General features: G+C 31.5%; 1 protein-coding gene across 1 annotated transcript; it reads right to left on the reverse strand.

The window, feature by feature from the left end:
• Positions 1–7641: 7641 nt before the first annotated feature.
• On the reverse strand, positions 7642–9878 carry LOC123216180 (glutamate decarboxylase 4). Its single transcript, XM_044636565.1, has 6 exons — positions 9707–9878; positions 9409–9613; positions 9106–9306; positions 8811–9025; positions 8440–8693; positions 7642–8289 (listed from the first exon to the last, which is right to left on the reverse strand). Exons 1-6 carry the CDS (start codon positions 9790–9792, stop codon positions 7760–7762), a joined length of 1491 nt encoding a protein of 496 aa, XP_044492500.1. The 5' UTR covers positions 9793–9878; the 3' UTR covers positions 7642–7759.
• Between the last annotated feature and the right edge of the window lie 16088 nt (positions 9879–25966).

The following is a 25966-nucleotide window of genomic DNA, read 5'->3' on the forward strand; positions in this document are numbered from 1 at the left end:
ATATCCATAGGGAATAATTAGATGACTCAGTTTGTATACTAACTAAGTCATTCAAACAGTTCACATACATATTTTATATCATTGCAAATAAAGGAAACAACTTATGCATATAAACAAAAAAACTGCTTTTATTAATAAGTCATGATATGTGAACATAGAAGATAAAATACCTCCGAAACCAACAACACAAATGGTTCTTACGGCATATAATAACAAAACTTCCACTTGCACTAGAGTCATTCACTATTGTTTCGTATACCCATCTTTTCTAGGTATTTCAATATCATCACCTTAGTTAATGGATCAACTATATTTTTTATTGATGGTGTCTTTTGCATTATTATCTCCACTTCCAACGAGTTCTCTCAAAATGTGATACTTTCACTAAATATGTTTGGACTTCTAATGTGCCCTTGGTTCCTTTGCCTATGTGATAACACTAATATTGTCACAAAACATAGTTATCAGATAAGTCATGTTTAAAATCACACTAAGTTTGGATACGCACTTATGTATCTATACAACATTTTTTGTTGTTTCTGAAGTAATAATATATTCAACTTTTGTAATGGAGTCTGTTGTAGTTGATTGTTTGGAACTCTTCTAACTAACTGTACCCCATTACAAATCAAAATGAACCCTGATATGGATTTTTCATCATCAACATTTGACTGAAAATCAAAGTGTGAGCACCCATAAATATTTAACTCTGAACATTCATAACTCAAAACAAAATCCTTAGTCCTTCTTAAGTACTTAATGATCGATTTCATAGTTGACTAATGTTTTTTCCTTAGATTGGCCTAATATCTACTTGTAACACTTACGATAAATGTTATATCAAGTCTCATACATATCATTGCATACATGATCCATCCCAATGTCGAAGTATAGGGCATATTACGCATTTGTTATCACTTTATCGGTCTTTGGACCCATATCTTTAGAAAGATGAAGACCGTGGGTGAAGGGTAAAAGTCTTATTTTCAAGTTTTCCATATTGAACCTCTTTAATAATTTTTCTATGTATAGTCTTTAAGATAATCCAATTATCTTTTTTGTTCTATCTCTATAGACACAGTTACAAAGACATAGGTTGCATCTCCTAAGTCTTTCATTGATAAAGTTTTGGATAACCAAATTTTAACCTCATTCATCATGCCAATGTCATTGCCCATGAGGAGTATGTCATCTACATACAATATGAGGAATATAATGGCATTATCCTTAACCCATTTGTAAACACAGGGTTTATTTGGATTATTTTTGAAGCCAAATGATTAGATTATTTCATCAAATCAGATGTTCTAGCTTCTGGATCGATGCAGCTTACATACCTTATATCTTTCGAAGGCAGATACAAGATCTATAAGTTGTTACATATATATATTTTCCTTAATGAATCTATTGACAAATATGGTCCTAACATCCATCTGTCCATGGTATACTGTAATAGCTAGCATTATTCGAATAGATTTAATCATAACCCTTATTTTTTAGTATAACCTTTTAGCTACTAGTTATGCCTTATAGGTTTCCACCTGTCTATCATTGTCAATTTTTCTCTTGAAAACCCACCTATAGCAAATAAAAATAATTCCTTTCGATGGATCAACAAATCTCCAGATTTGATTAGCATGCATGGATTCTATTTCATAATTTATTACTTATAGCCATCTCTTTGAATATGTATCTAGTATAGCATTTTCATAGCTTCTTGGATCATCACCATGACCTATTTCTCCAACTAAGTAAGATTTAAAATCCTACTTGGAAAGAAAACCATATCTATCCAGATGTCTAGATACCCTAGAAGGTTTTCGTGTTAGAACTGTAGTATCTAATGCTGAGGTTCACTGAGTGGATGGTCTAACTTTAATGATGCCAGTTTGAGGCTCTTTAGAATCATCCTCAAGCTCAATATTTCTTCCCAAACCACATTATTTAAAGAACTCTTTCTTGAGAAAATGTGCATTCCTACTGACTGTTATTCTTTGATCAATCGAGAAGTAAATGTAATACCCTAAACTAACTTTAGGATATCCTATGAACTAACCCTTCTATGATCTAACATCTAGCTTATCTAATTTAATTACTTTAACGTAAGCTAGACATCCCTAAATTTTCATATAACTAAGACTTGGGCGTTTAGAATACCATAACTCATATGGTATTTTCTAGACTGATTTTGATGGTATGTAATTCAAGATATGCATAGCAATCTAGAAGGCCTATCCCTACAATGACATTGGCAAGTCAGTAAAGCTTAACATTGATCGTACTATATCCAATAGAGTATCATCTATCCTTTTAGATATACTATTATATTGAAATATATATGGAGCAGTCATTTGTGAAATAATTCCATTGTCTTTCAAGAATTCTTGAAATTTTGTACTTAAATATTCTCTTTTATGATCAAATCGTAGAATTTTAATACTCTTTTTAGTTTGTTTCTCTACTTCATTTTTGAATTCTCTAAACTTTTCAAAGGATTTTGATTTGTATTTCATCAAATACAAATATTCATACTCAGAATAATCATTACTAAAGGTAATGAAATAGTGAAAAGCTCCCCTAGCCATGTCATTAAATTGTCCACATACATTTATATGTATTAACTTCAGTGATTCATTGGCATGTTCCCCTTTACCCTTAAAGGGATATTTGGTCGTTTTGCCTTTGAGAATGATTCACACATTAGATAGGGTTTAGAACCTAATGAACTTAAAAGCTCACTTTTGCCAAGTTGAATTAATCTTCCTTCTCCAATATGACCTAGGCTATAGTCTTAGAAAACCTTGGGGCTTCTTTTCATTTAGAATTCTTTTATTAGTAACAAAATTTATATAATACTCATTCAATTCTAATACATACAAACCATTTGTATTTATAGTTTTGTCCACTACAACATTTTCAAAAATTATCAAACATTCATTTCTATTAAACTGAACATTGTAACTAAGCTTACATAATGCCAAAACATAAATGATATTTCTAGTGGCTTTTGAAAAATACAAAATTGCATGAAGTCTAAAATGTTCCCTGTGGTGGTCGAACTTGGCAAGTTCCCATGACTTCTATTGCAACCTTTGCCATCTTTAAAATGATCTCGCCTTGTGACCAAATAGAACTATTCTGCAGTGCTTGCATAGAAACTCAAATATGAGATGTAGCTATTAAATCTATAATCTAGGAATGATTATATGAATCCAAACTTAATTTGAATTCATTGACTTAATAATAGATTATACATGTTTTGTTCTTCTTAAGACTGTCTAGGTACAAGGGACAATTCCTCTTCTAATGTCCATCTTACTGATAATGGAAACACGTTCCTTTTGTTTTCATCTTTTCTACCTTAATGACACTTTTCTTAAAATTCCCTTTCTTGGGTCCAACATTTAGACCTTTCTTTATTGCTTTTAGGCCTTTTATTGGCCCTACTAGTAGATGTTGCATAGGCTTCCACATGTCTAGAGTCCTTCTTTCCTTGCTTGTAAAACTCTTGGAGCTCATTAAGCAACTTAGGAAGAGTTTGCTCTATCCGATTCAAATTGTTTTTGGTTATAAACAGTTTATAACTCAATGGGAGAGACTATAGTTACAAATTCACTTTGATACAGTTTGGTAGGGCCACGTGTCAAACATCCAACTGCCTCAACGCATTGATCATCTTTATGACATGTTCATTTGGGGGCATGTCTTCCCTTAATCTGATGCTAAATAACAAAGCACATAGCTTGTACTCAACTACTCTCGAGTTTTTTCTATACAACTCTTATAAAGCAACAAGGATGTCATAAGTCCTTGAAACATTTTCATGCTTGGTCTCATTGAGGTTAAGATGTAGCCTCGGGCTTTCATGTTATCCTTGACCTATGCCTTGAACATCTTACGTTCTTCATCGGAGGCTTCTAGAGCTATGTCAATAGGAAGTGGTGCTTCCAAGACGTAGGCAATCTTTTTTAAATCTAGTACCATTCAAAGGTTTCTTAACCAATCCTTGAAGTTAGGTCCAATTAAAATGTTATTGTCCATGATCCTTAAGAGTACATTCTTGGCCATTTTTGAATATATCATAATTAAACGAAAGTACTACAAAGAGAAACAATTTTATTAATGAATCGAATTTATGAATTTAAACATTTATTAATTACATAATCTCATTAGCTCCCACTATTTTATTCGAATCCCACACTCTCTTTAAACAAAATCCAAAAATTTTGTTAGATTAAATTTATAGTAGTGAATCAAATTTTTATTAAACGTAATTAACTTCACATAATAAAAATCTTAATTAATTAAATTTAATAAGTAGAAAACATTTTCCATTTATATTATTATATAAGACTCAATTCATTTTCATGCCTTTCACTCTAAATACCTTACATAATAGAAATCTTAGTATCCTCCTCTGGTTAAATTTGAACTATCATGTTTTCCCAAAATAGCATCTTTATCATGTCCTCATATAATAGAAATCTCAGTCATGTAGAAAATAACCACCCAAAAGCAAAATAAATTTAATTCCATGATATAAATTTCATATCACTCACATAATAGAAATCATAGAATATTGAAATCTATGTTATAGAATTTAATTATCCTATGACGAGGGGCATAAATTTAATAATTTTACTTAGGAAGATTTAGGTTTAACTTAATATTTAATCAAGTTCATTTTTTAATGGCATACATACATCACATATATGTATAATATAAATCATGGTGAGATGATCATGGGTTTTTTGAAATTACAAGCTAATTGCAAACTATTTGCCTAAGCCTATTTCTTTATTCGGATTGCCATTCGAAGTGTCTTCGGGTTCTCATTCATCCACTTTGATTACATTCGAAATTTAGGTACACATCCCGATAAATACAACTAAATTACATTAAATAAATGGGATAAGATTATTTAATACAAACTCCTTAGTAAAAGAATATTACAACTAAATTACCTAAACTTTGAAGACTGGCCAATTACACCCATGATCATCTCCAAATAATCCATCCATCCAACAAAACTAATATTTAATACAAAATATGAACTCATTCACATTCAATTAAATATTAATTCATAAAATTTGATCAATAAAAAATAATAAAAAACGGGCAATAATTCAATTACAAATGGCATAATACTTAATATAAATATTCTCTAATTTTTATTTTAGATAACTTTTATCTAATAATAGGTCATGATGTCATACATACTTATGCAATTTAATATTATTAATTTTTAAATTGACATCAAATAATTATATTAACTCTCACACTCAATCAATATTAGGTGTTGGTTGGTATATGTATAATATAAAAAATATTATATTTATCATCATTTCAATTCATGTTAACTACCACACTCAATCACTATTAAGAGCTAGTAGGTATTTATACATGATATCATCACTTGATCAACATTAAACAAAGTAAAAGGGCACATGCGTCATTTCACATACCTTTTAAAATGTTTAATTTCATGTCAACATTAGATCATATCTTAACACCTAATCATCATTAGTGCAAGTTGGCATACATGCAAAATTTAATCATTCAATCAAATTAAACCAAATTAAGCACTAATCATACATGGCCTTTAAAACAAATTATGCCTATTTTCTCAACATGTATCATAATCTTTTTTAATTATATGTAACTATATTAATCACATATATCATTATCTTCATCTAAGTGTCTTAATCAACATTAAAATATCATTTAGCAAGTCCAAATGAAAATTTGAAATGAATTCAGAAATTTAAATATTGAGGAAAAGTAGATAAATGGTATGATATTTATATTTTATTTATATTTATAATTATACAGTATGTAAATTAATTTATTTATGCTATGTTATAAACTTATAATATTTTTTATCATGTAACCATAGTATTCTTTCGTCACAAGTGAGAGATTATAAATAAAATGTTTAAGATACTGTTCTTAGTTTTAATAATTAAAAAATAATTTATATTTAAAAATATTAATTAAAATTAAAAAAAAATGTTTAAATAGTCTGGCCATGATCCCATACTAGTCCTGACCACGGTTCATGAATCGGTGGTTTCGGTTCGAAACTGCCAGTTCATGGTTCGAAAAATTAAGGACCCTGAATCGAAACCGTAATAGGATTGTTCGTTCACGATTCATAACCGACGATTCTGGTTTATAACCCCGGTTTGAAACCGACATTGAACTGTCAATTCTAATACATGATCTTGATTTAATTTTTAAATTATTAATTACAATAATTGAAAATTAAAAGAAAGGCTTGAACTTAATTTTTCAATTAAGTTTCTTACGTATCTTTTTGGGGTTTAGAAGAATCAAAGTCTACGTAGTTTTCTTACCTTTGCATATCTACAATAATTGTTGTTCCATCTCCTTGTTTGAATTTATAAATTTGTCTACAATAATTGCAAGCAATATCGAAATTACCATCTTCCTTTTGTATTTTTTTGAAATGAATCTTGAAAATATCGGATGTAGAAATTTTTTGAGAGTGTTGTTCTATCTCCATCTGTTGTTGTTGCTCCACCTCTACATATTGGCTTTCATTTTTTTGTGTTGAAAAATCATCTATAAATTGATTTTCATTCATATTTGATATATGTGAATATTGACCAAATCTCCTATTACCGGAAGAATTTTCACTACTTGCCATTTTTTGATAATAAATAAATTATATGATTAATTATGAAAGATAATAAAATAATAATAAATAAAATTAATTATACAAATAAATTCTATAATTAATTATGAATTGTATAATAAAAATTGAAATTGAAATTAACAAAAAATTAAGAAAGAATTTAATTAAATTTAAGAGAATTTGATTGAATTGAAATATTGAAAGAGTATTAAGAGTTGAAAGAATGAGAATGAGAGTTTGAATGATTGAGTGAGAGAGTGGAGAGATTGAAATTTGAATGGGTATATATATAGGAAAAAAAATTTTTGAAAAAAATTAAAAAATAGGGGGGTGAAATGTGATTTTAAAAATTGCAGGGGACCAACGGTTCCCTAGAATTTTCTTTTCAAAGCCAACAGTTCCCTGCGCAGGGAACCGTTGGCTCTTTAATAAATTTTAAAAAAATAAAAAAAATTAAAAATTTTTCAGTTCAGCACAGTAAACCATCGGTTTACATGTCGGTTCATAAACCGGATGTGAACTGGCGGTTTCATGGTTCAAAATTAAGTAAACTGGAATCGAACCTCTAAATTTCGGTTTCGATTTCGGTTTCGATTCAGTTCGGTTCTGGGTTTGTCGGTTTCGATTCCAGTTTTATTCGAGTCAGTTTTAGTCCGATTCATGGGTTGGCCCGTGGCCAGGTCTATCCCATACTATGGGAAGGTACCCTATATATATATATATGACTTTAGGCTTTCAAAAATCTATGGTCGCTCACTCTAAAATTCATTACTGTACAAACCTAAGGTTTGACCCAACCCATGATCCCAATGCGCCATGCCAGAGCCAGCCTGAATTTATTAAGAAATAAAACAGCCATAATGAATTTTCCTTTTTATCCCCCGGTACAAAACGCAGCGCACTTTTCGTTTTCCTGCCTCTACCGTGGATAAACGAACACATAACAAAGCAAAAAAATATCATTACATCTGCAAATATGAAGCTCACTAAGGCGTCCAACAAGCCGAATTAATTAATTTAACAGTCAGAAATACACTAATTAACTCATCGACCTCAGCAAATTAACACCAAAAGATTTGATCCGATAAATGCTACATGCATTTAGCAAATTTTGTTCTTGTTAGTTTTGCTTTCCAGGACGAATTTCTTCCAATAAGCAGTGACTTCCCTCTGAGTTTCAATCACAGTCTTCTTCACCACTGTGCCATTCTTTCCATTGCTGTGTTGAGAAGTGACAGACAATTTTGCAGGGAGATTATCGAGCTCGTGCAGCACCTTTGTGATGTCCAGCACCAGACGCTCAGCCAGGGTGCGAGAGAAGTCTTCTCTAACCACAACTCGAAGCACGGTAATGTGTTGAGCGTCTGCGGGCATGGTGTATGCCGGCACAATCCATCCGAAACGACGCAGCATTTCGGCTACCTTGAATTCGTCATGGCGTTTGTTGTCCTTGAGAGAAAAGGCTACCAATGGAACTCCATCGTCCTTTGAAACGATGTTGAAGCGGCCAGTCTTCTTCAATCCTTGTTTGAGTACCATTGCGTTTTCGTGACAATTCTCCATTACATTTCGGTATCCCTCCCACCCTAATCGGATTAGTTGGTAGTATTGAGCAATGACTTGACTGGAACCTGCGAGAGATAATCAAATTTCAGAAGATTATGTTGAAATAACTAAGCTCAATTGTTACTCCTTATTTGCTGAAGTTCGAGAGAAACACTTTTTTGAAGTGGATTACAGGGTTGTATAATATGAATTGTGGAAGTAATCAGTGTGGTTACCTTTGGAGAAATTCAGAGTGAAAGTGGGTTGATCAGCTCCAAGGTAGTTAATATGGAAGATGAGTTCTTCAGGCAAATCCTCTTTGCTCCTCCATATAACCCACCCAATTCCGGCGTACACAAGCCCATATTTGTGGCCACTAACGTTAATGCTTTTCACTAGTGGAAGCCTAAAATCCCATTCAAGCTCTGGGTACAAAAATGGAGCTATAAATCCACCACTGGCAGCATCAACATGAATTGGGGTATCCCATCTGAAAATTCAGCAAAAATGAAGTTTACCATGAGTCTAGAATAATTAAACTTGTTTAATACGGTTCAAATAAGAGAGTCAATATATATATATATATATGATTGACTATGACATGTACCCAGTTTGCTTGTTCTTCTCTAGCAAAAGATCATTCAAGAGTTTGACATCTTCAAATTCTCCATTGAGAGTAGAACCGAGGATGGCAGCAACACAAATAGTGTTTTCGTCCACCATTTCTACAGCTTTGACTGGGTCCATCACGAAGTAACCTTCACGTAGTTTAACTTCCTTCAGCTCCACTTCGAAATACCTTGCAAATTTCTCCCAGCAAACCTACACATAATATGCCGATCAGGTTCATCGTCATCTTGAGCAAATTAATCTCACAATTAATTTACTAATTGTATGATTACCTGAACGTTGGCTCCAGTAACAATATTGGGTTTGTCACAAGGTTTGCCTTCGGCCTTGCGCTTGTTTTGCCACTTTCTTTTAAATGCAAGGCCTGCCAGCATAATTGCCTCCGATGATCCCACGGTTCCAACCCCCGCCGCCGCCTCTGTCTCCTCCAATGGAGCGTTGAATAGCCTTGCTATCATGTTCACGCATCGGTTCTGTATCAAAAACACAATCACAGATTTTAATTGTTAGCCGAACTGACTCATCAACTGTGTTACATATGGATAGTTATTTAATAATATAGAGAAAGAATATGCCTGAAGCTCAGTGGTGACAGGGTATTCATCCATGTCAACATAGTTCTTGTTAATGGCAGCCATCATAAGCTTATCACATTCAGGCTCCATCCATGTCGTCACAAATGAAGCCAAGTTCAACCTGGGATTCCCATCAAGCATCAGCTCATCGTTTATGATCTGGTACGCCGCCTCCTTCGGTATCGAGTTCTCCGGCATTTGAAACCTGCACCGCCACCACCACCACCATCATCATCATTATCAAAAAACCACTTCAAAAAATAATAAAAATAGAATATATATACATATACACACATACCTAGGAAGCGAGTTTCGGACGTAGCGGGAGGCAAAGGTGGAATGAATTGAGACATCGGATTCAGAAGCTGTCTTGGAAAGAGCCATTTTAATTGACGAAGAGAAATTAAAGAGGAAAAATGGAGCTCTTTGGTATTGTAATTGCTAAACTTTTGAATAAATTCGGGAAAGGCAGTTTAGTATTTATAGCGCCAAAATGCAACGGGGGAACGACGAAGCATCGCTCACCAACTTCATTCTTTGGAACTGAGAAAACGCGATTTGACTAGATATTTTATCATTATTTCTTTTGACGCCAAGTGTTTTTAATTTGTGTCTTGGCTGACAACAGAACGTGATGTCAGGCGGTATCGATACGGCAAATGCCAATTAAACATCAAGGACCGTTGAATTGGTTGAATTGAATCAATCAACTTCAACGAAGAAGACCGACCCTTGAAAGGACACCTATATTTTTCTTCGCTGGGTTTTTTTGGTGTCACGACTTTCGGCGACCCACTGAAATGCAACAGTGGAGAAATTTATTGCTCAAAAAGAATGGTCTATATTCCAGTTTAGGGCTTCATTTCATATCTTCTAGTTCAATTAAATTAATGTTAGAAATTTGTTTAATTAGATTAAATTTTTACAGAAGTACAATTTAGGAAATTCCCTTACTATAACTACAATATTTAGTTAAGAATCCATAAAATCTAATTCTAATAAATGCAAAATCTTCATGAAAGATTTGTAATTATATCAATTACTAAAAATTAATAAAAACAAAAAATTATTTTAAGTCCCTCGCCTTATAAATTCCGAGGAATTTTTAAAATAAGAGTTTATCATAATTCATCTATGTTAAAATCAGTTTAAGTCAGATGATTGGAAAAATGTCCAATTGTTTTTCCACCCATGAAACAACAAAGTCTATTTTCTTACCCCTTGGTCAAAATCAAACATTAATTTTAATTAATGATGAGCTCAAAAATAAAAAAAAATTAATTTTAAATAAAAATAAAATATATAAGATTAATTAAGAAATAATAAAATTTAAGAATGATCAACTTGAAATTTTAAAGGTTATATTAATATTTATTATATATTAAACTTTAAAATTTTCAAGGTTATAGGGGGTTTTATTTTGGTTTTTATAGTCAAATTATATATTTTTGTTATTTTGTAAAATATATAATAGGGATAATATTACACTTCTAATAATATAAAAAATACATTTTCACTTTAACTACTTTATTTTTTTTTTCCTCCCTAGCTTTCTTTGTTTTTCTTCCATCTCTTTTCTTATTTTTTTGCCGCCAAAATAATCTATGGAAAGCTAGCGGATGTTAGTGTGCATTATGCTTATGTAGGTGATGAAATGTCTCAGAGTTAGTAAAACAACAAAATCCAACCAAAATAGAACCCATCAGAAGTAAATATGAGAGAGAAGAAGCAAATCTAAATGAGAGTTAGTAGATCTAAATCAAGTTGACAATGAGCAAGGGCAGCAACAATGGTAAATTTGTGTGGTGCTAGTGGAAGGACACAATTACACAGTTGCAGAATATTGAAAGGTTTGTTGGTGAGGATGCAAGGATGGTGCAGTGGACGAGGAATGTTTCAATGACAACTTTTTATATTTTGTATTTTTTGTAATAATTAATTAGGGACAGCTAAAAATACAAATTTTTACATAAAAAACTATTATTTAAATTTATTAAAAGTAAAAGAATTTAAGTTTTTTCACCAATTTTATAAAATAATAAATTTTATTTATAAATTTAACATATCGATGAAAAAATATTTTTTTAAATATAAAAGATAAAAAAACCATTTTATCAAAGTTTGGGCGGGAAACAGCTTTGCACCTTAAAAAATTTATAAAAGTTATCATAATTTCTTGCAAAAACAATTATGACCGACAATATACGAAACCACGGAGATCATAATTATAGCCAAGTACTTCATCCAACTTCATTAGAAGTCAATAAATTATTAATAGTTTAATTATTGACAATTTCTTTTAAAAAAAGAAACAAATTGGTCACTTTAAAAACCCTAAAATAAATAAATTTTCAGCATTTAAGATCAAAGCCGTAAGCCTGGGAACTCTTTTGACATATTCCATGACCACATAATGGGTTAATTTGGTCAACTTTAATACACTCATACTTTGAAAATTGATGCATTTTAACTGACCTTTGTTTTTTTGTAATATTTAAACATTAAGTTGGTGGGTAATCAGGAAACATAAAAACATTGATCAAGTCGGGCATTCATTTATAGCAAACGGAACTTGCAAAGTTGAACATTGACGTTGGCCAGCAGACACATTTGAATTTCAAAACATTACAAGATAATGTCAATTTATTAAATTTTGTAATCCAAGATCATTGGTAGGAACAAACTGGACTCTGTCTCCAAGTTTCTCAACTTAAAGATATCCAAAATCAAGCTAATTACAATTAAATTGTTTCAAATACAATTTTTATCGACTTTCTTTAAGGTTTAGTTTAAATAGTACACTAAATTTTATAAATTTTAATAGTCAAGAATACTGTAATTTTCTTGAAAACTTATAAAATAATATAATGTTATTATTATTATAATTATTTAAGTTTGTATAAAGGCTAAACGACTATTTCCCACCCAAGGTTTGATGTTTTCTCAAAAGTCTCCCTTTTAACTATGGAAACACCAAATACCCACCCATGGCCGGTTAGATTTAACCAAACCCTAACGCTTGAAAATTTTATCTCTTTTTGCCCCCCTAAACTTTAAAAACTAAAATTTTTCCCCAGTTTAAGTTTTAAAAAATGGCAGTTTCACCCTAGGGTTTGGTTTTGAAATCTCCGGCGACCGTTCCGGCTCCATTGCCGACGGCCTCTCCCTCTCGAAGCAGCCTCTCCTTCCAGCGAATGTTTTTCTCCCATTTGGAGGCTCGATCGGCGTCAGCTTTGCCTTGGGAGACGAAGAACTTCGTCGGGGAAGACGAAGTTCTTCGTCTCCCCAGATGAAGCCGACGTCGTCGTCTTCGTTTGGGAAGACGGTCGTCTTCCCAGAGGTCTTCTTCTGGGAAGACGATCGTCTTCCCCGACGAAGTTCTTCGTCTCTCAAGGCGAAGCCGACGCCGATCGAGCCTCCAAATGGGAGAAAAACATTCATCGGAAGGAGAGGCTGCTTCGGGAGGGAGAGGTCGTCGACAATGGAGTCGGAACGATCGCTGGAGATTTCAAAATCAAACCCTAGGGTGAAACTGCCATTTTTTAAAACTTAGGCTGGGGGAAAATTTTAGTTTTTAAAGTTTAGGGGGGCAAAATTAGATTCTATTTTAGTTTATTTTTAATATTATAGCAAAAATGATGATTTTACCCCTACCACCATTAGGGTTTGGTTAAATCTAACCGGTCATGGGTGGGTGTTTGGTGTTTTCATAGTTAAAGGGGGGATTTTTGAGAAAACATCAAACCTTGGGTGGAAAATAGTCGTTTGGCCTTGTATAAAACTTGTTGAAATTGTTTGTCAAGTAATAAGAAAAAGGGAAATTAAAATTTTTACCAATATTTTAATCCACGTATACAAAAATGTCACATATCTTAAAGTTTAAACAAATATACCACAACAGTAATCAACTTCCCCAAAATGCCCCTCTTTAATTTTTCATGCAGACATTTTCTCTCTTCTTCTCTGCAACTTTTTTCTCTCTTCTTCCTCTTCTTTCAAAGTGATAAAAGAATCACTCTCTTTTCTTCCTCATCTTCAAAAACAAAAGAAGGAAAGAAAATACTGTATTCTTCAGATTAAAAATTCTTCAAAGTAAGGATAATAAAAAAAGAAGTAACCCATAAAAACTCAATCACATCCACTTTATAGGCTGAAAGAAATGACGATTGAAGAAGAGCATTTAGTATGATTTAACTGAAAAAAAATGAAAAATTAACATTTAAGGATTTAAACTGAAAAAAAAAATTATATTTAACGAAAAAATAAAAAAGGCGTGTGCTGGGAACCAGGGGTTGGCGTCAACGCCAACCCTTGGCGCCTTGGCGCCTTGTTAATTATATATAACGCCAACCCTTATATGTAAATAATAATATATAACGCCCTCCCCGTTGCCATCCCTAGTTGGCTCACGCCAATCCTTCACCTGTTTTTAATATATTATGGGTCGGCGTACGCCAACCTTTTGCCCGCTTTTTATTATTATTGGTTGGCGTAATGCCAAGGGTTGACGTCAACGCCAACCTTCAAAAATCTTTTTTATTTTTTTTTTCAGTTTTTTTAATTAAATGTCATTCTTATTCTGAAATCTGAAATATACAGAATAAGGTTATATAGGTCTACCAATCAGTTTTTTTAACGAAATATTATAATTAAAATATAATATAAATTATATAATATATTATTATATAATAGTATAATATTAAGAATTCTTCAAATTAATATAATATAATATAACATGTTATATATATATTTTATTATATATAATACATTATATAATTATATAATATATTATAATATATGATTTATATGTAATTATATAATATAATATATTATATAATTATAAATATTATAATATATAAAATATATACAATACTTAATAAGGGTTGGCGAATCGCCAACCCTTACTGGTAATATATATAATATATTATATATTATATATTATATATATATAATATATATTATAATATTATATAATTTTAATATATTATTATAATATATAATATTATATATATTATATTTTATATATAATATTATAATAATATATATAATATAATAATATTATTATAATATAATTATAATATATAATAATATTATTTAATAATATATATACACAACGCCAACCCTTATATGTAAATATGAGCAGGGTTGGCGTTTAACGCCAACCCTTGTTGTTAACGCCAACCCAGAAAACCCAGCAACTTTCACCTTTTTTTTTTAGTTTTAATCCTTAAATGCAAATTTTTTTTTCTAGTTAAATCCTACCAAATGATCTTCTTCGATAGCCATTTCTTCCAAGGTATAAAGTGGATGTGATTGAGTTTTTTTATGGGTTGCTCTTTTTTTTTTTATATCCTCACTTAGAAAAATTCTTAATCTGAAGAATTCAGTTTTTTCCTTCCTTCTTTTGCTTTTGAAGATGAGGATGAAGAGAGTAATGATCTCTCTGCATGATTTCTTTATCACTTTGAAAGAAGAGGAAGAAGAGAGAAAAAAAGTTGCAGAGAAGAAGAGAGAGAGAATATATGCATGAAAGATTAAAGAAAGATATTTTGGAGAAGTTGATTACTATTGTGGTATATTTGTTTAAGCTTTAGGATATGTGATATTTTTGTATACACGGGATCAAATAGTGGTAAAAATTTCAATTTCCCTCGTAAAAATTAAGAATTAAAAGTCCACTTACTTTTTGACAAAATTTCTTGGCACCATTTGCAGTGGAGAATATGATATCAGAAAATTGGTGTGAAAGGGGCAATGTTGTTTCAAAGATTCCACATTTGATTCTTTACTGTATTCTCAGGGCATCAAGAGATAATATTTGACAAGTAATAAGAAAAATTAAGAATTAAAAGTCTACTTACTTTTTGACAAAATTTCTTGGCACCATTTGCAGTGGAGAATATGATATCAGAAAATTGGTGTGAAAGGGGGCAATATTGTTTCAAAGATTCCACACTTTATTCTTTACTGTATTCTCAGGGCATCGAGAGATAATATTTGACTGGGCACAATTTTTATATAATTAAATTATTGTCACATCAGGGGAACACAAAATTGTGATAGTTTTTAATATATAAAATATACCCCACATGAAATTCAGTTTATATAGTAAGGTTAATGCAAATTTTAATTGGTATTCACAGCTCAAGAAATAAATCTGACAAAGTATTTAATGAGAAATTAATTAAATTACCCATATTTTATGGGTTATAAAAAATTTATCCATAATTTTGTCACTTAAACAAAAATACCCAGATTTTGAAGGAGTTAAATAAAAATGTCTTAAATATCTAGAAAAATATCAAAAATACTCTTCCTTTATTCTATATTAGCTGTATCTTTTCATTTATTTATTAACATATACAATTTTATTCATTATCCGAAAGAGATTTCCAAAGAGAGAAAAAAATTCATGATTATGATTTTGAGTGAACAGAAAAAAGTTTGTGATATCGAGATATTTATATATACTATAACTTCAATCATTATTAGTGTCTTATATAATAACTTAGAGTTGTCTGTAAAAATTAAAATAATAAAAAATTATAGAGGTAATTTGTAATTATAATAGTGAGGGGTGAAATGATATTTTGTAATAAAGAGTATTAATCTATTAGATAATATTTGAAAGTAAAATGATATTTTACAATAAAAATTATTAAAAATATTAGGTAATATTTGAGGGTAAAATGATATTTGATGATATCGGGATAAAGTAATATTTTCAATAATTAGTATCAAATTATTCAAAGCATATTAATAGTCACAATATGTAGTAGAATTATAGAACAGGTGCAATTATGCAATAGATGTAAAATCACGAAACTCAAACTTAATAATAAAATAATGTAACATAAATCTTTCAGTAGTATTTTTGGTCATGTTATTTATGTTGATTATATATTTCATTGTAGGATTAATTTAAATGGTGGAATATGTTTCAATTAGATAGTGGGGGGAATTGATAGAAATGGGTGACAACGTAAAAAAATATTTTAGAGGTAGTAGGAAATTGATTAAAATTCTAGACTATATGATATTTCAGGGATTAATCTAAATAATTAGCGAAAAGTATAACATAAATCGAAGGGTAAATAACATTCAAATAAGCATGAGATCAAGACATCCCTATTGAAATTTTAAATGATGAAGATGTTGGGGTTTTTAATGATCTGTCTAATCTCTTTAAAGAATTTGTTTTAGTTTTTGCAACAACTACACTTAATGATAATAGTTATGAGGTTCAACAAGTAGATGAGAGTTTATAAGGTGGTGAGCCGAGTACTTATTTACAAGATTATGAGATTAGTTTAGGAGGAGTTCAAAATATCGGAATCAATTTGAAATAAGAATTTTCTGAGGAAGACTTTGCATACTTAAATTATGCTCATGTTGATGTATTGTACAATGCAAAAGAATTTGTTTGTCGCAATAAAGAAAAATTTTCAGATTGGAGTGAATTTGATGAGAAGGTTATGCATGATATTCCTATCAAGAAACCAGAGTTTGAAGAGAAGACACATGTTAATGAAGATATTGAAGGTACAAGTAGTTTTCCGCAAACAAATCTTGATGGTAGGAATGTTTGTATTAATGCATTTCATTGGTTACCTAAATTTCCTGACCAGCCATCCACATCTACAAGTCGAGGAGTGCAAAGAGATGGTGATTCTCCAAAAATTAGTACATTATTTTCAAGTAAATAACATGTCATTGATGTTGTAAGTCAAGATGCTCTTGAGAAGGGATATTAGTTTAAAGTGCACAAGTTAGACCCACTCAGATGAGAGGTTAAATGTCATAATTAGTCCTGTAATTGACGTGCACGAGCAAACATGGTGAGAGAAAGTGACAAATTTGAACTACATCGTATGGATAGCCAGAACACATGTTCTAAAGATCTGATATTGCCTCATCATAGAAAAGTGGGGGCTTGAATTTTAGGGCAAATTTTGAGGACCAGATTTATATTGGTTAATCGTGTGTATCAACCTAAGGAGATCATTATGGATATTGCCAACTGATATAAAATTGATATATCATATGCATAAGCATAGTAGATGAGAAATTAGACACTCAATCATTGAGGGACACATCAAAAGAGTCGTTTATGTTACTGCTAGAGTATTATTATAATTTAGTATGTTGTAATCTAGGGACTATGACACATACACTAACGGATGAGTAAGAATGATTTAAATACTTTTATATGACATTGGGTTGTACTATTCGTGCATTCCAACAATATAATTGTCTAGTCATTTATGTTAACGTTGTCTTCTTAAAGGGTAGATATTTAAGCCAATTATTTATTATTGTTGCATTGGATGGTAATAGTCAGATATACCTATTGGCTTTTAGCATCAGCCCTAAGGAAGATTACGACACATGGTGTTGGTTTTTAACAAAGTTGATGGATTGTTTGCGTGAGGTACCTCATTTAGCAATGATTTCAAATCAATATGTCAGTATCTTTTCTGCAATAGCTGAAGTCTTTCCAAATGTGCATCATGGTTGTTGTTGCCATCACCTTCACTGTAACATGCGATCCAAGTACAAGAAGAATGAGAAAGTCACGTGGATGTATTAGAAAACAGCTAAGACATATAAAAAGTATGAATTTCAAGAGATAATGAAGTCATTGTCCCGTATGCACTCTGATGCAGTAGCATACTTGTGTAAAGTGGGTTATAATTGATGGGCAAGGGCATATTTCCCAACGCATAAGTACAATATAATGACTACCAATATCACTGAGTTATTTAATGCACTTGTCAAACATGCTCGGGGTTTGCCCATTACTATGCTTGTCGAGTTCATCAGAGATATATTACAACGATGGTTTTATAAAAGGAGAAATCATGCAAGTAAGTATATATTCAATAATATAACATGTTATAAATGTGTTTATGTATACTTATACTTGATTACTTTCTATATGTGTTGATGTTTATATGATTTGTAGATGCTAAACCAACTTGATAACACCTTGAGTAGAAGAGAAGATTGTCAAATATGTGTAAAAGTCTTCAAACTTGGAGGTACTTCCCATTTCATCTCAATGATACAAAGTTTTGGAAAGTGGCCAATATGATGGTATGGTCAACCTTGCGAAGCGAACATGTACATGTAGAAAATTTCAACTATCATAGATTCTCTACATGCATACCATTGCCGTTGCAAGATATATGATGCTCACTACTTATGTTCAATGGGTGCATCCTTACTATAACGTTGCCTTTTATTGTGTAATTTACGTAGAGACTGTTAATCCATTACAAGATCAATCAGAGTGGTTGCATGCAAAGGAGGCACATGTCATCCATCCACCATTCGTCCATCATCATTACATAAGATGTCCAAAAAATAAAAACAGACATCCTTCACAAGGTGAGGTTGTTGAACAACTAATTTGTAGTCTATATCAACAACTTGGACATACGAGACAAAATTGCAAGAGTCCTGTTCTGATACCTAGATCCATACCATCAAGTTCAGTAACTAAAAAGAAAGACTAAAGATAACTGCACTTGTGATTGTACTCGTTCATTTTGGTATAAAATTTGTGATTGTACTTGTTACTTTATATATAAAGTTTGTGATTGTGTATTTTAATTTTATTTTTAAAACTTGTGATTGTACTTATCAATGTTTCTATAAGATTTGGGATTGTAATTGTTATATATGTCAATGTTAATTTTATATATCCATTTTTAGACGTTAATGTATCTATAACATTTGTAACTATGACTCTGTCAATATTTCTTAATCACGGTTCCTACGTCTCTATATTCATGCATTGTAACTTAAGCTTTGAAATACTTTTCGATAGGAAATCTCATTTTATATTTTCCCTCATCCCTTTTTCTCTTTTGTCGAGATCTCTGTAAAAAAATTAAATTATAATTATATTAATTTTATATTAAAAATGATTCAATTCTTAACATAAATGCATTTAAAAAAAAAAAATACCTCAAATTCGAATTCTATATGTCAAAAAACCTTAAAATGAAAAAAATTTAATTTGCCCCCTCATATGAAAAATATCATAAAACACCCATAATTTTGAAAATTTCACTTTGGCCCCTAACACCCACCACACAAATTCACGTGGCAACTAATTTTGCAAAATTGTAATTTTACCCTACCACACGATTCAGTATTTAAAAACTCACATTTTGGCCCCTAACCACACAAATTCGTGTGGTCTAGAAAGTTTGAAAAATACACAAAACCTCTTTGTCTATAAGAAATCTCACTAGATGAATTCATGTGGTGAACAAAACTTTGTATGGTGACTGCTAATTTTGTGTGGTGAGATTTCACCTCTCAAACTTTGTTTTTCAAATATCATTTTATCAATAGTCAACTCTACAAATAATCTAAACAAAAACCTTAAGAAAATTAGGCCTAAACACCAATAAATCAAGTAATTTCAACAAATATTTTAATTCGAAAACACCCAAATACCACATCTAATCAACCAAATCTTACACTAAAATGCATAAAAATATGACTAGAATTGTTTTACTAACCTTTTTCATTTATTTTTATTGTCAAACATGTTGTCAAATTCATCTGAGAAATTCCATTAAAGAGTAAGTGGCTTCGTGCATCAAAGTATACAATTTCGTGTGGTTGGGAACGAAACTTCATCGTTTTCTTTGTTTTTTCATGAAGGGTATTTTCGTCTTCATAATAAAATAGGATAGTTTTGTTTAAATTTAAAAAGTTTGGGTAATTTTTTTGCACCCTTTAATTTTGGATAATTTATTAATTTCCCATATTTAATTGCAAATCCAAGCGACTAGATTTTTGGTTTTCAATTTATGCATTTATGAATTAAAACAAAAAAAGAAAATAATAAGAGCCTTTGTGAGAAGTAAAATACTTTATAAAAGAAATAAAAGATAGATTTCTTCTCCCTAAAAGTAAATGGAAAGATTTCAAACAAGTGTTAATGAAGCGACAAAAATCACTAAAGAATGTTTACTCGTTTTTATAAGATTATTCATTCTTTAATTGCAGTAATAAAATGCTTCAAAGTTAAATTTTACTTTAAGAGATTTAATTACAAACACGTGTAAGTTTCATTGAAGTAAAACGTGTCAGAGGGCATCGGATACAGGAGAGTTGCAATAGACTTCAACAATATATTCTAGCGTCTTATTCCTCGCTTTTATTCTCAAGGCAGCTACGGATAAACATTTGTAATTCGTTAGATCGAAAAATAAAATAATATGCCTACTTATTTAATCTGAGATGTTTGAGCTCCAATTAATGTCCAGACTCAGATAAGTTGAATTCGAGCTGATGTTACCCTACTTTTACTTAATCGAATCACCAAAAATTTATCAATAAATTTATTTTTATTTGATAATTTTTTAAATATTTTTTTGTTAATTTGTATTTTTCTGCAACTTACATCCCTGTGATTTTTCTTTTTCATTTTTAATGTCTTTTTTTATTTTCTAATAATTTCTTCAAAAAATTTATTGCCAATCAACTATGTAACCCAATATCAAATTAATAGTGCTAAATTTGAGTTGAGTTGTACTAACCCCTCCTTTACATTGAGTTAAGGGATATTAAAATTTTTATCACAAAAAGCAATTGAATATACAAAATTATCACACAAATAAAACCTTAAACCGTTCTATCACAAATTGAGAAGAATTTTAAAAATGCCCCTCATTTGACCATATAGTGTTGGTGGTTATTGCTCAAGTGTGAACTTTGACCTTGCTACTGTTTACGCATGAAACTAAAACTGAAGCGTAAGAGTTTTTGACCTTTGGTGAGAATCTACATTTCAAGCAACCAATCACACACCTTTTAAGCATCCCTTAAACCCTTCAAGCATTTTCAAGCAACCAACCACCCATCACCAATCTGTGTGGAATCTTGCTGCCATAACGATTTGATCAAAGCCTTCACTAATCAAAGTCGACGAAGCTGTCAAAGGGTTGTCCGATCAAAGCCAATGATGACGCCAAAACCTTCATCCATCACAACCAACAACAACGACGCAACATCAAGGATTGGTAGCAGACAACGTAATAGTAGGACGATAGGGGAGTTTCTTCCCCGATTTTCGAATGTTGAATGGATTTATGTTTATAGGCATTTGAATGGATTATTTTTTATGGACTTGTTAAATAAATTGTTGTTTATTGATTGTTTTGTATGGATTGTTGTCTTGGTTGAGTATTTTAAAACTAGGTTGCTATAGTTGAGGGAAGAACAGGTTGGCAACCTTGCCAAAGGTCACTAACCTAACTTGAGTAGAAATTTTTGCATAATTTTGTTAGATTATGCAGAAATTTCTAGTCAAGGCTTGTTAGATTTTGAATTTAATAGGAAAATGAGACTTGATTTATTGTTTTAAGCATGATTAAGTATGATTTTAGTTGACATTTTAGGATTTATTTGGAAGAACAAGTTGATGAGGTCGCCAACCATTCTTTGCTTTCCTCGCCAACCTATTCTTCAATCTTTTGTTTGTTATTATACATTTTATGGATCTTATGCCAATGTAATTACTGAAATGATTAATTATTTTAGGGATATGCAATCAACTACTAAGTGGGGGCATACAGGTTCTATAAGGCATTCAAATTTCAAGTGCACATGATGCTTAGGATGAAAATGGACATCGTGACCGCTATTAGGGAGAAACTCACAATGACTCAGAGAGCCTTATTTAGGCCAATTTGTTTTGGGCACTTATTGGATTTGGAGGAGCAAAGGTTTAGTGTCACTGATCTAACCTTCGGGTATGACACAAAGGTATCTAACTACATTGATTATGTAGAATGGCCTCGATTGAAGGAGGAATATTTCCTAGGTTGTAACATCCCTAGTCCAATAACTTGTCCCATTGTCAAGATATTGTCCACTTTGAACACACAGTCCATCATGGTTTTGCTTTTAGGCTTTGCAACCCAAAACGTGTCTTAACAATTTAAGGAGCTCACATGCTATTTAACTAGTTAAATTCTCCCACCACTAACTGATGTGAGATACATAGATAGAGTACAAAAAAACCTAGTATCTTTCTCATGCTTTGTTGATATGAGATTTGCCTAAGGGTATCATATATACCCCCACAACGGGACTCAGCGTCCTCACTGAGGTTTGCCTCACCATCGTTCAAAAAAACAGTCAATATTTTATTACAAGTCTATTCACCAATCTGATAAAGACATAAAAGACTAGTTAGGCGAAGGACAAACAGACTGTTGTTGCCTCAGTTATATGCGAGACATAGGGCCAATACTACACAATATTCAATGTATGGTACGAGACTACTGTAAATGATGACACCACACATGTCTTCCTTAGTGGCCCTAATGGTACAACTACAAATCTTAGTAAAAGTGCCTAGTGGAGGTCGTTGGTAACGCAAGGGAATTACTAGATAACACGGTATGCACTATTCTTATGTTACAACTATTTTTAGTACTCATATTCAACTTATGATATAATTTCTTTTCTTACATAACATGTTGAATCTTTCATAAGAATACTTAAATAATCATTTCGGGATAGCAATTGGATGATGGTCTCGACACAATTTGTGGGGAACTTCCCAACTTATACAAAATAGTTCAAAAGTTTGGGTTTAGAAATGGGATGGCTATTTTTTTTTATTCATCAAATTAATGGTGTCTCCCCCCAATTGCCCAATAAATTCTTTCTGCTATGGAGTAATGTTGAGAAAGTGGTATAGTTAAACTTGTTAGTTTGGTTTGGATAATGTTAACTAATATTTGTCCTCTACATTGATGTCAAGTATTATTTTTGATTAACTTTGACAATCAACATTGGGTCTGTAGCGTCTTCATCTTTAAAAATTGGACATTATATGTATACAACTCAATAGAGTATATTACATGTAAAGAGAAAATGAAGAAGTTGATGGCACCTTATAAGGCACTACCACACCTAATGAGGGTTAGAAATTATTATAATTCAAAGAATATTCCCCCCCCCAAAGAAACCACATCGAAAATACAATTCAAGTTTGTCTGTAATGTGTCAAAACAAGATGTAGCATTTGGAGATTGTGGAGTTTTTATGCTACTTTTTATAGAATACCTTCCCTAGAATCATGGATTAAACTTCTTAGTGAAACATTATAAATTGCTAAGAAAGCTTGTAGCTAGCACCATATTCCACTTACGCGGCGGGGGGGGGGGGGGGGGGGGGGGGGGGGGGGGGGGGCGGGCGCACTTTGGTAATAATTTATTCGAGTTTAAATTTTTTTTAACATTATAGGACTTTTGTTCATCAGTTAAGCAATTACATGATTGGTTATATATATTCATCAATGAATTTTGTTTGTTTTCTTTGCAGAGTTGGACGATTACAATTAAAGTGATCATGGATTTTATTTTTTTTTATATTATTGGTTGAAAGTATATAGTGGACTATATTTTTATTCATAGATGGTTTAAATTATATATTAGAGTATTTTTTTTTTATTTTGTGCATTGTTTTCTCTTATATGAATAAAAAGAATATATTAATAATACAGGGGACACCATGTCGAAATTTTCCTAAAGACACAAGGGACATCATGCCAAAAGTTATACAAAATTGTGGCAATAAGTAAAAGTAAAAGTTACAAATGCTTTGCCATTTCAAAAATGTGTTGCTGGAGTAAGAGATCAAAAACATAAGTAAAAGTTAAAATCTTCTATGTAACAAACCACTTGTACTGTACCATTAACTTAGTTAGACAAAACAAGTAGTTTTGTTATACAGAAGATGCTAACTTTTTCCTTGAGAAAGATTCTGATACGTGGGATGATAAAATCGTTGAGAAAGATTCTAATTTAGTGCCAGCAATAACTTGAAAATAAAACATGACTAAATAATTAAACGTTTTTGCCAAACATGAAAATAAACCATAATGACATTTGTACAATTAAACAAGGACTAAACATAACATTAAAAGCCAAACATGAAAATTATATGAAGTTCTAACTAAAGTTTCAATCAATACAAAAACTAAACCAAGATCAACTATGCCACAGGATGTTGTGCACCATGGCTGGTACGACCTCATCCTCTGCTGCTACCTAAAATGTGAGATATTGAAATAGAGGGTATCGAAGCAAGACTTAGACAATTTAGTTGATTATGTCCAGGTTGGTGGCATCGACTACAGTGTTGTGGTACGGCTTTTTCTCATTGTAATGGCCATCTAGCATAGCTGGATAAATGACCAGACTATTATTGTTGTATCACAAGCAAATAAACTATAGGCATATTAGATGATGCCTAAGTTGAATGATCCCTCACTGGATTAACATCCTCTCTATACACCTCTTGTAAATACGTCATCAAGCAATATACACTTGCCCATCCTCTACAATTCGAGAGGTTATTAAATCTTGCAACAACCGTGACGTGTGTATATGGAATCTGAGAGACTTAAAATTTCCTACAATTATATGTCTGGTAGAGAATATTAATAAGGAACACCTATTGTCACGAATAATGTATTTCGTATTGGTGAATGTTGATTGGTTTGACCACCATATTGATAAATTTGTGCTCATATCCAACAATCTTGTCCTTTGCCTATAATGTTAATGGGTGAAATCTCTCATCTATTAAAATAACTAATAAAACCCAATAAAAAAATTAAACCAGTTTTAGTCAAATATTCCTATCATGTTTCATCTATTGTAAAACCAATATTGCATTGTTTCCTAAAAAACTCAATCAAGATGGTGACAGGCAAAACGTGAGTAGTTCATGTCAAAATGTTTAAGGACTTATCAATATTGGTCATCATGATGTTGTACCACTATCCTCAAAAATGGGTATGCACTTATCTTTCATACCCAATAATGGTTAAATAGACTACTACTAGGAAATTCTAGTCATGGTAGATTGAAAGTCCCTTATGCAATATGTTTTAGCCGTTCGCCAAAATAATATTTCAATATGTTTGGTCATTTTAACTATGTGCTCATGTTACCTTTTATATAGTAAATATAAAAACCATGCTGAGCTTGAGACACTACGCTTGTTACCCACACAATGATTGAATGATGGTGATAATAAATTATGGCCAAGTCGAGAATATCATCGATGCATTCCCTCATTGTGGCTAATACCAAAGGCTAATGGATAAATTTTATTATTGACATCTTTTGCAACAATAATGAAAGGAGACCCAAGTTATTTTCCCTTAAAATGTGAAGAATTAATGCAAATGATTGGGTGACAGAATTGTTGAAACCCTATAATCAAACAACCCAAAGCCATGAAGAAAAATTGGAACCTATTTTCCTCATTGATATCAATACGTGTCATGATTTTTGGGTTCTTAGGTTCTTGAGTTGTGAATTGTGATAATGCTCAGGTAAGAGCATGAAAGACTTTTCAGGAGATCCTCGTAATGCATTTAATGCATATGTCTTAGCATGCCACACTTGTGTGTATAAAATATCGATCTTATACCTATCTATTATGTTGAAAATGATTTCCTTCGGTTGATAAATTTGATTAACCACAAACATCGATTTAAGAATGTTTCCCA

Source organism: Mangifera indica, chromosome 5 (genome assembly GCF_011075055.1).
Source record: "Mangifera indica cultivar Alphonso chromosome 5, CATAS_Mindica_2.1, whole genome shotgun sequence".
Lineage (NCBI taxonomy): Eukaryota > Viridiplantae > Streptophyta > Magnoliopsida > Sapindales > Anacardiaceae > Mangifera > Mangifera indica.

Excerpts from the sequence above, each read along its gene's own strand:
- LOC123216180 (XM_044636565.1), bottom strand. The coding sequence starts at position 9,792 with ATGGCTCTTTCCAAGACAGCTTCTGAATCCGATGTCTCAATTCATTCC. Across the intron at positions 9,307-9,408 it reads CTGTCACCACTGAGCTTCAG|AACCGATGCGTGAACATGAT; the intron begins GCATATTCTTTC and ends TTTTTGATACAG. Across the intron at positions 9,026-9,105 it reads TTACTGGAGCCAACGTTCAG|GTTTGCTGGGAGAAATTTGC; the intron begins GTAATCATACAA and ends TATTATGTGTAG.